General features: G+C 41.9%; 1 protein-coding gene across 3 annotated transcripts in view; it reads left to right on the top strand.

The window, feature by feature from the left end:
• Window positions 1–14,961, top strand: part of LOC123993511 (platelet-derived growth factor C-like) — an 83,459-nt gene that overhangs the window by 33,773 nt on the left and 34,725 nt on the right. For all 3 annotated transcript variants that reach the window (XM_046295718.1, XM_046295719.1, XM_046295717.1), the window contains one exon: window positions 7,041–7,236. In XM_046295718.1, the coding sequence (XP_046151674.1) occupies window positions 7,091–7,236 (146 nt within the window). In that variant the 5' untranslated portion in view covers window positions 7,041–7,090. The remainder of the gene's footprint in view (window positions 1–7,040; window positions 7,237–14,961) is intronic.

Here is a 14,961-nt window from a genome sequence, read left to right as displayed (position 1 = left end):
AGGGAGTCAAAGGTTTTAGTCATTCTGTCAATCAAATTTCAGTGATTTTTAACATTGATTTTGTCTTCGACACTAGCCATAGTGGTTTATATGTTATAAGACATAGTCAGTATATGACTGACACAATTCACAGAAGGATGCCTTTTGTAGACTAAAACCAACACAAATACACTCACCTACAAACTGCAAACACACATCTACATTATAACACACACACACAAGACAGTGCCATGACTCAGCCAGCTTGCAGTCCTCTGTCATCCCTTCCTCACCAGCCGTCACAGTAGCATCAGTGACCTCTCCAGGGATTTCAGGTGTCAAAGCCGTCACGCTTCATGTTTAGTCTCATACAGGAGCATATGCCCGGCAGATTGAATCGTTACAGAAGGCAGTGGTCTCATGCAGCCAAATTATTTTTTTAATGGCATGAAAAAAATCCCATGCCGTGTTTCAGCGACTTTTTGTCTGACCGACTTTAAACCCAAAGGCAATAAATATCCCAAAGCAAGGCCTGGAATTTACTGCACCTGTACTAACCACCCCTAAGATGTAATAAGCAACAGATGTGCAAGCCATTGCTTTGGCCTGAAAGCAGGAAGAAAAAACAGGAATTCATTGTTGGGTATTGTTTCATCACCTGAGCAAAGCGGCTTGGACACTGTTGTTTAGGGAATCATAGCGACTTTTGATTAGCGGGTAACACGGGTAAAATAACAACTATTTTGATTCAGTGCCCTGATGGTTCTCGTACTGTTTTATAGGAAGGGAAATAACTGCCATGGCCACTTAGGCTTGACGTCGGAGACCGAAGCGAGACAGTCGAGGGCGCAGGTGGCACGGTGTTGAATTGTCCGATTTTTGCTGTTCCATGTGAAAATGATATTTTGTCCGCTTAACAGGCGTGACCCTCATGTCAATGCAATCCATAGCAATTAGATACAGTTTACCTCTAACCAGTGCCAACTGGAATGGAGAATTATTACTGTAACCTCTGAGAACCTTCCATTAAACTTGGAGTAGAATGATAACCGTTTTGTGGGAGTTGAGGTGTTTTGTGGTCTGACATGAATAGTGCTGGTCTATTAGGGTAACAAAAGTTATGTCTGACGTATAATATTACACCACATGTCTGTTAGATAAGCTCATTGCTACAGGGTTTCTGTAATGTGACACATTTATGATATAACAATGAAAACATGATAATTTTGTAATGTTACAGCAAAGCCAGAGGAAGTTTTGTTATTCCACTGTGATAGGACACATACAGCAAGCCCACAGGCTGCCTTTTCATATTGTGTGTGTGTATGTTTGTATGTTTGTGTGTTTGTGTGTTTGCATATGTATGTGCATGCTCCTGAGTGTGATTGAGCATTCATGCATGAGTGTTGTGGAATATGACTGTGGGTAATTGTGGATGTGGGCTTCCCTCTATGTCTCTCAATGTGCGTGTTCATGTGAGCACTCACTCACTGTCATCTGTTTTGGGCATGGAAAGGTTAATGTTTAACAGCGGTCGCATAGATCAGAATGGTTTTACCCAGTAACATGTGAACAAAGCACAATGGTAGCACTGTATAGGCCTATTTATTCAAACTCATATCCTCCCTTAATCGTGGTTACACTTTCCTCGCAGGAGAAAAAATAAAAGTGGGTCAAGGAAAAGTCAGGTTTGAGGTAATTCTCTCCGGGGACAACCCTCAGATCATTATGTGACATTGGTTAACCTGGAGAGTGAGGTCATCTGTAAGTCTGGATTTCACCCAGAAAAAGACAGACCTAGAGGACCACAGTGTTTTCCCCAGCAGCGGTGGCAAAGTTAGCGTTGGGGGAAGGGGGTGTGGCACGGTTTTAGAGACCCTCCTCTTGGCCACAGAGACAATGTTGCCGTTTTAAAACAGAGAGAACATTTTACAGTTTCAAAGAACATTTCCTACAATTATACACATTTTGCCATGACTTATGTTTTGTTCTTATGCTATCTGAGTGACTCAATCATTATAATAAAATCAATGGGGACCCCATGCCATGCCATTTTTGACATTTTAGATTCTTCCTCTGTCTAGTTCCTCTGTCTAGTTCATCAAAGTTGATTTTATCAAAAATATATATTTTTGATATTTGAGTCTTTTTTAAGTTTACACTGAAAACATTTGACCATCTAGCTCTGGTTCCACGTTGCTAAATGCATATAGGGAAAACACTGGACCATGTGGCTAAACAAGGGTCAGTTAATGGAAAAGTTGAAAGGGCGACGTATGAAAGTTGTATTATTTCTGAGAAAGTAATGAAAATGGAGGTTGGATGTAGGTATGTAAAAGAAAGATGGTTTGTAATCTCATACTGTACTGTAATCAAAGAAAGGGTTTGTGCAAGTGGAATCTGGCAATAAACTACAGAGGATCAACAAAATTGGTCTAGTTCATATTTTAACACAAAGACCCATGACAGAAGAGATATGCATACATATATCCTCTTCCTCATGTATTATAGTAAAGACACACTGTAACTGTACCATCAGTGGGTTATCGCCAAATGCATCCCATGACATTTTCACATGCAAATAGAACTTGATTTGTATGGTATATCAGACTGTGGTTTTTAAAAGTTCAACATGCAACATAATATCCTTTTTTGTTTTGTGGATAGAGTAGCATATCACTTTTTCTCCCCACGTGTCTAAAAACCTTTTCATCAAGGCCTAAACTCTATTTTCTATATCCATTTCCCCCCCTTTCTCAACGACAGTGAGGCCAGATTTTCCTTTGACATTTCTACCCTTAATTACAGTCTTATTAAACAGGCATTCCATTCAGCGTTTAACAGATTTTTTCCCAGAGGAATTATGTTTGGGAATGGTTCCCAAATGCACATGTCTATTTATAATTGTACCAAGTATGTTTTTCATGGGGTTGGTTGTTCGCTCAACCTACATTAAAACCATGTGTATCCTACTATGCTTACTGTGCCACATGTCCACATCTACTGTATATCTAAGGTTGTGTGTTAAAGGACACATATTTCCCCATTAATCATTATGTACTTTATGAGCCTCTGTGTTCCCCACACTGTAATATAATAGGAAGGTAATTAAAGACATGCCATTGTGATGGAAGGCCTAGGCTTAATAGCATTAAAGGGCCTATCCACTTGTTGCTTCTATAGCCGTTAGAGGCCCTGCCAGCCAATGAATAGTAAGCGAGCAGTCAATCAATTGGGCCCGGTGCTGCCGTTACTTGCACCGCCAGATGAAAAGAGCTATCAAACTTTTTATGGACATCAAAGACATCAAAGAAAAGTTGGCTGAAGCAACAAGTATGATCGGTTTATCTCTGACTGAGAACATAGTGTTTTGTCTTCTGGAAGAGGTGTATATGAGGTGTACAGCCATGAAATACTGCCTGAAGGGTAATAGACCATTTTGTGTGGGATGATGTTGCACAAAAAATGCAATTTTTCTATCTCCGGGGGAGTGCAAGAATCATCTTGCCGCAACAGCTCGTTTTCCCAAACAAGTTGGCTTTTCCTTTTGCTCACTGTGGTTGGTGTTGGAAGCAAAGATTTTTCGAAGCAGTTTGATTGAGAAATGTTTTGACGTGCTACCGTGTTATTATTTGTGTCGCTCTCTCTCCTAGCTGGCCTGCCACCAAACCGAAATAAAAACATCAAAGTCTTTTGGACAGAGCCTGATGTAAGTGTTATCTCACCAAGCGGTGTCATCACCATTATACATCTCATATTTGTGATCGACAGTGCAGTATTTTGTGCCAGAGGAACGGACTGTGGCTGTCATCTACACAGATATTGTTGTAAACCTGTATTAAAGTGGATCAAAGCTAGTTGGATCTTGGATCAGACTCTTACACACAGTGTCTCTCTCTCGACCACTCCCTCGGTCAGCAATGTTGTCTTTGGACTCTCCGAACACGATTTTGGGGTTGACATTGAATCATTCTTTGAGATTGTCCAGAGCCAGCGCAGTCGGCACTCGTGGCAAACTTAGCATGGCCTGTGTTTTTGTTTCTGTCAAAAGCAAATGAGCAGGACATGAATCACGCTTGCCAGACATGAGGCACTCTCCTCTCTTAAAAATATATGGCAAAATAAAGAGTAATTCAACTCAATGTGCCCTAAAGTGCAAATGCCTCCACATACAGTGCCACAAAATGGTTACACATCTATTTAATCCACTAAGAAACGTCCAATGGCACGTTCCTTCAGCAAGACTATTAACGCCCTGCTATTTCCCCTGTAAGAGGTATCTGTGGGGTCTCACTGACACCAGCAGAAACGGCTGTGTTTCCGATGCAGAATGTATCGTTCCTTGTCAAATCATACTAGGACAGCAAGATGTATGATTTGTGACTCTTGGATATGTTCACATCATGGTGCTGTCTGTCTCCCTCTGGCTTTACCTGACTCTTGATTAGAACATTTTAATTCTATCCTGCACAATTGAAATCCAATTGTTCATCAGGAAAAGCTTCGCTTCCTCTTATTTCCCAAGGCTGTCTGTTTATAAATCTGTTTGTGACATCATAACACTGTTTCCTAGGAGATTGGTTCAGCTCGCTATTGTTGTCTTGATGGGGGCTCAGGTGGGATGCAGTCAGTATATTATGGACTGGTGGGGCAGCAGACAGAGAGACAGTTTATAGGCAGTGTATTCTCCTGGAGGTGACAGGCCCTGATGGAGAGGGGACGTAGGGGTGCGGCGGGAGGGGTTTGATTTAAGACCCCTTGGCCGCAGGTCCCGGGGGCAACCGGCGTAGGGAGCTTGTTAAAAACCCACAGCGCCGCCTTCCATTTTAATGGCCCCCGTGTCCAACAAACTTCCTTCCAGGAGTTTATGGAGACGAGATGCGGCATCACAGCTGACAGCGGCAAGAGATTTGCGGAAATTATAGTGTCTGTGTTAGAAAGGTGCTTTGAGGTTGTTGTTGTTGTTGTTTTCTGCTCTGGTTGTAAAAATTCACTCAAATACTATGCCCTTACAGGGAAGGACACAGGTGCTGCTTGTAACAAGACTTCATCTTTTGTCAAACTGGAGAGTGTTAAGGCAAAATTTTACTTGACTAAATAAATAGTCTAATAGATATATGTTGATATTATCTGTTTAGGCAGGGGCAGTGGACAAATGCTTTACTATACCGCAGGGCAAACTAGAACAAACATTGGCCCACTCAAATACAGTATGAAGGCCCTTATCATAAGTCCCCCTAGCAGTTTTTTTACTAACAAAAGTAGATAAAAGAATACAATTTACTGTGATTTCCCTTGTCAGATTGAGACTATAGTGAGCATTACTGTACATTGCAAACAGGCCTTACATGTTATGTTCAATGTTTCTTCCCTTGTTACCTACTTGGGCCGCTACTGGCCCGAACCAAGTTGTTGTGAGTAAAAACTTAGTGTGTGTTGATTCCTTCAAGGATAATTTCATTATCCACAGCAACTCTCTGAAACAGTTGGCTGTGTTAGCAGAACGGAAAAACCGTGGTCTCCACATTTCAATAAAGAGGTCTCATAACCATTCATTAAGTTATACTTTTATTACTCCCATGTATTACTTTTTAAATATTATCCGGCTCTGACGATCAATATTCCATAAAAAAAGCTATTTAGCTGGTAGCCTCTATGTAATAAATTATTAATTATCTGTTCGGTGTCCACATATTTAGCATGGCAGAACAGTCAGTGCATTCTTCCTTTTTCCTCAGATATATTAATTTTATTCATTTTTTCATGTCTTTTGTTCTCTGGTAATATTGTATTATATTGGAGATTTTTCTGTGGTAATGTATTATATTGGAGGTTTTTCTGTGGTAATGTATTATATTGGAGATTTTTCTGTGGTAATGTATTATATTGGAGGTTTTTCTGTGGTATTATTGTATTATGTTGGAGGTTTTTCTGTGGTAATGTATTATATTGGAGGTTTTTCTGTGGTAATGTATTATATTGAAGGTTTTTCTGTGGTAATGTATTATATTGGAGGTTTTTCTGTGGTAATGTATTATATTGGAGGTTTTTCTGTGGTAATGTATTATATTGGAGGTTTTTCTGTGGTAATGTATTATATTGGAGGTTTTTCTGTGGTAATGTATTATATTGGAGGTTTTTCTGTGGTAATGTATTATATTGAAGGTTTTTCTGTGGTAATGTATTATATTGGAGGTTTTTCTGTGGTAATGTATTATATTGGAGGTTTTTCTGTGGTAATGTATTATATTGGAGGTTTTTCTGTGGTAATGTATTATATTGGAGGTTTTTCTGTGGTAATGTATTATATTGAAGGTTTTTCTGTGGTAATGTATTATATTGAAGGTTTTTCTGTGGTAATGTATTATATTGGAGGTTTTTCTGTGGTAATGTATTATATTGAAGGTTTTTCTGTGGTAATGTATTATATTGGTGTCACGCCTTGGTCTTAGTATTTTGTGTTTTCTTTCTTTATTTGGTCAGGCCAGGGTGTGACATGGGTTTATTTTGTGGTGTGTTTTTGTATTGGGGTTTTAGTAGGTATTGGGATTGTGGTTGAGTAGGGTTGTCAAGGAAAGTCTATGGTTGCCTTGAGGCGGTTCTTAATCAGAGGCAGGTCATTTCGATGTCTCTGATTGGGAACCATATTTAGGCAGCCATATTCTTTGAGTGTTTTCGTGGGTGATTGTTCCTGTCTTTGTGTTTGCACCAGATAGGGCTGTTTCGGTTTTCATTATTTCATTTCAATATTTTTGTAGTTTCTGTATGTATAGTTTTTCCTTCATTAAAATATATCATGAATCATTATCACGCTGCATTTTCGTCTGATCCTTGTTCCACCTCTTCGTCAGAGGAGGAGATAGAAGAGAGCCGTTACAATTGGAGGTTTTTCTGTGGTATTATTGTATTATGTTGGAGGTTTTTCTGTGGTATTATTGTATTATGTTGGAGGTTTTTCTGTGGTAATGTATTATATTATATATATGTATTATAATATACTCTTCTACCAATGTAAATATAACATAAAAGTAACATTCTCATTTCTCAACAATTTTTCCAAGGTGTCCAAGATTTCCAGCATGAGAAGATAATCACAGTCGTAGGAGAGGGAATGATCCATAGTCCAGACTTCCCATTTACCTACCCCAGGAGTACCGTGCTGGTCTGGAGACTGATGGCCTCCAGTGACAACATGAGAATCCACTTGTCCTTCGACGAGAGGTTCGGCCTGGAAGACTCAGAGGACGGAATATGCAAGTAAGATCATAAGCATAAAGACATATAACATATGCTTATGACTAGAGGTCGACCGATTTAATCTGAATGGCCGTTTAATTAGGACCGATTTTTAGTTTTCATAACAAACGGAATATTATTGGACACCGATTTGGACGATTTTTATAATTTTTTTACACCTTTTTTAATCTTTATTTAACTAGGCAAGTCAGTTAGGAACACATTCTTATTTTCAATGACGGCCTAGGAACGGTGGGTTAACTGCCTTGTTCAGGGGCAGAACGACAGATTTTTACCTTGTCAGCTCGGGGATTCAATCTTGCAACCTTACAGTTAACTAGTCCAATGCTCTAACCACCTGATAACATTGCACTCCATGAGGAGCCTGCCTGTTACGCGAATGCAGTAAGCCAAGGTAAGTTGCTAGCTAGCATTAAACTTATCTTATAAAAAACTATCAATCAATCAATCATAATCACTAGTTAACTACACGTGGTTGATGACATTAATTGTTTATCTAGCTTGTCCTGCCGTGGAATATAATCGATGCGGGGTGTATTTGGGAAAAAGGACTGTCGTTGCTCAAATGTGTACCTAACCATAAAAATCAATGCCTTTCTTGAAATCAATACACAGAAGTATATATTTTTAAACCTGCATATTTAGCTAAAAGACATCTAGGTTAGCAGGCAATATTAATATTAACCAGGTGATATTGTGTCACTTCTCTTGCGTTCATTGCACGCAGAGTCAGTGTACATCAAATCAAATCAAAATCAAATCACATTTTATTTGTCACATACACATGGTTAGCAGATGTTAGTGTGAGTGTAGCGAAATGCTTGTGCTTCTAGTTCCGACAATGCAGTAATAACCAACAAGTAATCTAGCTAACAATTCCAAAACTACTACCTTATAGACACAAGTGTAAGGGGATAAAGAATATGTACATAAAGATATATGAATGAGTGATGGTACAGAGCGGCATAGGCAAGATACAGTAGATGGTATTGAGTGCAGTATATACATATGAAAATGTAAACAAAGTGGCATAGTTAAAGTGGCTAGTGATACATGTATTACATAAGGATGCAGTAGATGATATAGAGTACAGTATATACATATACATATGAGATAAATAATGTAGGGTATGTAAACATTATATTAACTAGCATTGTTTAAAGTGGCTAGTGATATATTTTACATCATTTCCCATCAATTCCCATTATTAAAGTGGCTGGAGTTGAATCAGTGTGTTGGCAGCAGCCACTCAATGTTAGTGGTGGCTATTTAACAGTCTGCCTTGAGATAGAAGCTGTTTTTCAGTCTCTCGGTCCCAGCTTTGATGCACCTGTACCTACCTCGCCTTCTGGATGATAGCGGGGTGAACAGGCAGTGGCTCGGGTGGTTGCTGTCCTTGATGATCTTTATGGCCTTCCTGTGACATCGGGTGGTGTAGGTGTCCTGGAGGGCAGGTAGTTTGCCCCCGGTGATGCGTTGTGCAGACCTCACTACCCTCTGGAGAGCCTTACGGTTGTGGGCGGAGCAGTTGCCGTACCAGGCGGTGATACAGCCCGACAGGATGCTCTCGATTGTGCATCTGTAGAAGTTTGTGAGTGCTTTTGGTGATAAGCCGAATTTCTTCAGCCTCCTGAGGTTGAAGAGGCGCTGCTGCACCTTCTTCACGATGCTGTCTGTGTGGGTGGACCAATTCAGTTTGTCTGTGATGTGTACGCCGAGGAACTTAAAACTTACTACCCTCTCCACTACTGTTCCATCGATGTGGATAGGGGGGTGTTCCCTCTGCTGTTTCCTGAAGTCCGCAATCATCTCCTTAGTTTTGTTGACGTTGAGTGTGAGGTTATTTTCCTGACACCACACTCCGAGGGCCCTCACCTCCTCCCTGTAGGCCGTCTCGTCGTTATTGGTAATCAAGCCTACCACTGTTGTGTCGTCCGCAAACTTGATGATTGAGTTGGAGGCGTGCATGGCCACGCAGTCGTGGGTGAACAGTGAGTACAGGAGAGGGCTCAGAACGCGCCCTTGTGGGGCCCCAGTGTTGACGATCAGCGGGGTGGAGATGTTGTTGCCTACCCTCACCACCTGGGGGCGGCCCGTCAGGAAGTCCAGTACCCAGTTGCACAGGGCGGGGTCGAGACCCAGGGTCTCGAGCTTGATGACGAGCTTGGAGGGCACTATGGTGTTAAATGCCGAGCTGTAGTCGATGAACAGCATTCTCACATAGGTATTCCTCTTGTCCAGATGGGTTAAGGCAGTGTGCAGTGTGGTTGAGATTGCATCGTCTGTGGACCTATTTGGGCAGTAAGCAAATTGGAGTGGGTCTAAGGTGTCAGGTAGGGTGGAGGTGATATGGTCCTTGACTAGTCTCTCAGAGCACTTCATGATGACGGAAGTGAGTGCTACGGGGCGGTAGTCGTTTAGCTCAGTTACCTTAGCTTTCTTGAGAACAGGAACAATGGTGGCCCTCTTGAAGCATGTGGGAACAACAGACTGGGATAGGGATTGATTGAATATGTCCGTAAACACACCAGCCAGCTGGTCTGCGCATGCTCTGAGGGCACGGCTGGGGATGCCGTCTGGGCCTGCAGCCTTGCAAGGGTTGACACGTTTAAATGTTTTCCTCACGTCGGCTGCAGTGAAGGAGAGTCTGCATGTTTTAGTTGCGGGCAGTGTCAGTGGCACTGTAATGTCCTCAAAGCGGGCAAAAAAGTTATTTAGTCTGCCTGGGAGCAAGACATCCTAGTCCGTGACGGTGCTGGTTCTCTTTTTGTAATCCGTGATTGACTGTAGACCCTGCCACATACCTCTTGTGTCTGAGCCGTTGAATTGAGATTCTACTTTGTCTCTATACTGACGCTAAGCTTGTTTGATTGCCTTGCGGAGGGAATAGTTACACTGTTTGTATTCGGTTATGTTTCCAGTCACCTTGCCCTGATAAAAGCAGTGGTTCGCGCTTTCATTTTCACGCGAATGCTGCCATCAATCCACGGTGTCTGGTTTGGGAATGTTTTAATCGTTGCTATGGGAACTACATCTTCAACGCACGTTCTAATGAACTCGCACACCGAATCAGCGTATTCGTCAATGTTGTCGTCTGACGCAATACGGAACATATCCCAGTCCACGTGATGGAAGCAGTCTTGGAGTGTGGAATCAGATTGGTCGGACCAGCGTTGAACAGAGCTCAGCGCGGGAGCTTCTTGTTTTAGTTTCTGTCTGTAGGCAGGGATCAACAAAATGGAGTCGTGGTCAGCTTTTCCGAAAGGAGGGCGGGCAGGGCCTTATATGCGTCACGGAAGTTGGAATAGCAATGATCCAAGGTTTTTCCCGCCCTGGTTGCGCAATCGATACGCTCATAAAATTTAGGGAGTCTTGTTTTCAGATTAGCCTTGTTAAAATCCCCAGCTACAATTAATGCAGCCTCCGGATATATGGATTCCAGTTTGCAAAGAGTCAAATAAAGTTCGTTCAGAGCCATCGATGTGTCTGCTTGGGGGGGGACTATATACGGCTGTGATTATAATCGAAGAGAATTCCCTTGGTAGATAATGCGGTCTACATTTGATTGTGAGGAATTCTAAATCAGGTGAACAGAAGGACTTGAGTTCCTGTATGTTGTTTTGGCCACACCACGTCACGTCAACCATAAAGCATACGCCCCCACCCCTCTTCTTACCAGAAAGATGTTTGTTTCTGTCGGCGCGATGCGTGGAGAAACCAGCTGGCTGCACGTCTCCGATAGCGTCTCTCCAGTGAGCCATGTTTCCGTGAAGCAAAGAACGTTACAGTCTCTGATGTCCCTCTGGAATGCTACCCTTGCTCGGATTCCATCAACCTTGTTGTCAAGAGACTGGACATTGGCGAGGAGAATGCTAGGGAGTGGTGCACGATGTGCCCGTCTCCGGAGTCTGACCAGAAGACCGCTTCGTTTTCCCCTTTTTCGAAGTCGTTTTTTGGGGTCGCCGGCTGAGATCCATTCCGTTGTCCAGGGTGAAAGGCAGAACACAGGGTCCGCTTCGCGAAAGTCATATTCTTGGTCGTACTGATGGTGAGTTGTTGCTGCTCTTATGTTCAGTAGTTCTTCTCGACTGTATGTAATGAAACCTAAGATGACCTGGGGAACCAATGTAAGAAACAACACGTAAAAAAAAACAAAATACTGCATAGTTTCCTAGGAATGCAACAGTTTGGGCCGCCTAATTTGCCAGAATGTTATGTAATTATGACATAACATTGAAGGTTGTGCAATGTAACAGGATACTTAGACTTATGGATGCCACTCGTTAGATAAAATACAGAATGGTTCCGTATTTTACTGAAGTAATAAACGTCTTGTTTTCGAGATGATAGTTTCCGGATTCGACCATATTAATGACCTAAGGCTCGTATTTCTGTGTGTTATTATGTTATTACTAAGTATATGATTTGATAGAGCATTCTGACTGAGTGGTGGTAGGCACCAGCAGGCTAGTAAGCATTCATTCATTCAACAGCACTTTCGTGCATTTTGCCAGCAGCTCTTCGCAATGCTTCAAGCATTGCGCTGTTTATGCCTTCAAGCCTATCAACTCCCGAGATTAGGCTGGTGTAACCGATGTGAAATGGCTAGCTAGTTAGTGGGGTGCACGCTATTTTCAAACGTCACTCGCTCTGAGACTTGGAGTGGTTGTTCCCCTTGCTCTGCATGAGTAATGCTGCTTCGAGGGTGGCTGTTGTCGATGTGTTCCTAGTTCGAGCCCAGGTAGGAGCGAGGAGAGGGATGGAATCTATACTGTTACACTGGCAATACTAAAGTGACTATAAGAACATCAAATAGTCAAAGGTTATTGAAATACAACAATGGTAGAGAGAAATAATCCTATAATTCCTAAAATAACTACAACCTAAAACTTCTTACCGGAGAATATTGAAGACTCATGTTAAAAGGAACTACCAGCTTTCATATGTTCTCATGTTCTGAGCAAAGAACTTAAACTTTAGCTTTCTTACATGGCACATATTGAACTTTTACTTTCTTCTCCAGCACTTTGTTTTTGCATTATTTAAACCAAATTGAACATGTTTCATTATTTATTTGAGGCTAAATTGATTGTATTGATTTATTATATTAAGTTAAAATAAGTGTTCATTCAGTATTGTTGTAATTGTCATTATTACAAATAAAACATTTTTAAACGGCCGATTAATCGGCATCGGGGTTTTTTGGTCCTCCAATAATCGCTATCGGTATCAGCGTTGACAATTCCTAATCGGCCGACCTCTACTTATGACATACAACTGTCAGATTTATAGTAAAATAAAAATGCAACATACTCAATTGCCAATATAGCCAAGTCAGCATGTTGTGTTTCACCTTGAGATATACCTGATGGGTGTACCGTGCAATTTAATAACTAAATGAAATACATGACGTACCATGACAATACAGGCAGTATACTGCAACTATGCAGTATGTAGGCCTACATGTCCATCTACAGTGGTAGTAGTTAATCTAGTTTTACTCTATGCTTTAGCCAGCTTTTCATCAGGGCTTCCCGGCTTCAGTTAGCATGCGGAGATTTAGAGTCAAAGAGGGCCCATTTGTGAAATTGCCTTTTGCCCAGTATGGCAGCTGATGAAAATGGAAAAGTACAGCCCAGAGTGAGTAGTTTTGTCGAGGCCATACGGCGTGGGTGCATATTTCGTCAGCAGCAAGTTCCTCTACATACGGGTCATGTGATTGGACAAATGACGGAGCGGTCTTTTCCCTCAGGAGCTAGTCTGTGAAGGGTCTTAGACCTCCCCTTATTTGATCTAATACCCCCTTTCAATTACTAGCTACCTTTGTCTCTGTTGCTATTCATTAGGGACTGCGGTGCAGAGCCAGTCTGTGATCGATTTCCTTCATGCATTATATTCAGCATCCGGGTGTCAACACATCCCATCTGACAGCCTGGTTGGTATGGAGAGATCCTGTAGAAAGCAGAGGGGGAGAGAACAGAGAGTGGCTAGCTATTGTTGGAGAGACCCCTGATGGTAGTTATGATGTATGACATGACTGTGCTCCAGACAGCCAGATCCTCAGAGATAAGATCATCATACTCGGGCTGATCCTATAGCTGATTCTGGGGGCAGAAGAACCAAAAGGGGGCATTTACACCTTATAGTAAAGGTTGTCTCATCGTGTCCAGAGGTTTCAGTGCTGGTAATTTGACCCCACGTTCAGCCATTTTGGGTGGATCTCTTTTGATGAATGGGATGACTCTGCTGTCTGAAGCCCAAGAGGAGGAGTCCCACGGTGGGGAAGAGTGAGGATTGACAGCCTTTGTGCTGGCCCTACCTCCATACAAGACTGCACTAGTTGCAGTCCTAGAGGATGGGAGCAGATGATAACAACATCCTCTTGCATGGTTGTACAAGTCATTGCAACCTCTCCGTTTTTACCTCCCTCTTCTTTCATTTTCCAACAGAGAACACATTTTATTTGATCAGGTCCCAAGACACACAGTTGGCAGAGATAGCAAACAGATGAGTAGGTGCACACACAAGCAGAAGCAGAGACATCTTCACAAGTCTCTCTCTCCTTTACACACACACACTCTCTCTTTTACGCACACTTTCTCTCTCTTTTACACTCTCTCTCTCTCTCTCTCTCGCTCTGTCTGTGTATCTCCCTCCCCTATTTGCTTCTCTCTTACAGATGCACACAAAATGAAAAGCCAAATAAAACTGTTGCCGGCCAAAATGACAAAAAAAAAGGTTAATTTGCATAATTTGGTGAAATTAAATTGGCCTGTGTGTATTTTCTTTAGTCATCATGTATCTTATTTATCAAATACAACTATCACATGCTCCTACAGCTCCTCAGCTGGTTGCTGCTGCACCTTTATAAGCCCATTCATTGTGCAACATTTCTAAATGCATTCGCTTGTTAAAACAGTTTTGTTGCACGAGTAAAAAGAGCTACTATTTTTACTATTCATCAATTGGCAATTGAAGCACGCCTCCCGTTCATCATTCAAGTGCAGACAACAGGCTATCGGCGCGTCACCCACCATTTTACAATGTGAGATGGAGGCAGTATTCATTTGTCTTTAAACTGTGTATGCTTGAACAAGCATTATAACTCCTCCTGAAAAAATGCCCACCTTTTATGGTGACAATAACGCCCTAATTTGCTGTATGTTCATCTCTGTCACATATGGAACCTCTCCCATCGGTTTAGAATCGTGTTTTCCTACATTTTGGAAAATTATTTAAAATGACAGTTTATTGGCTGCTTCATTACAGGAGTTCCAAGTCCTGTAAGAGCGTACCCAATACATATGGGTCTGGTAAATTTCTCAAATGGCCGGTAAATTTAAATCTTCCCGGTCACATTTTCCTAACTGACACACACACACACACACACACACACACACACACACACACACACACACACACACACACACACACACACACACACACACACACACACACACACACACACACACACACACACACACACACACACACACACACACACACACACACACACACACACACACACACACAGCATTATCTTGTTAATTGTGCTCTACCCTATGCCTCACAGCACATTAACTAGTAAATAAATAAGAATACAAATCCGTGGTTCTCTAATTAGCAGCAGTAGCCGGGGATAAAACAAATTAAGGGGGGGGGGGGACTCCAGAGAGACAGAAAGAGAGAGCCCCTGCAGTGAACAATCATCCTCAAGAAGAGAAG

The sequence above is a fragment of the Oncorhynchus gorbuscha genome, linkage group LG13 (assembly GCF_021184085.1).
Source record: "Oncorhynchus gorbuscha isolate QuinsamMale2020 ecotype Even-year linkage group LG13, OgorEven_v1.0, whole genome shotgun sequence".
Classification (NCBI taxonomy): Eukaryota; Metazoa; Chordata; class Actinopteri; order Salmoniformes; family Salmonidae; genus Oncorhynchus; species Oncorhynchus gorbuscha.
This window is presented reverse-complemented; position numbering and strand designations above follow the sequence as displayed.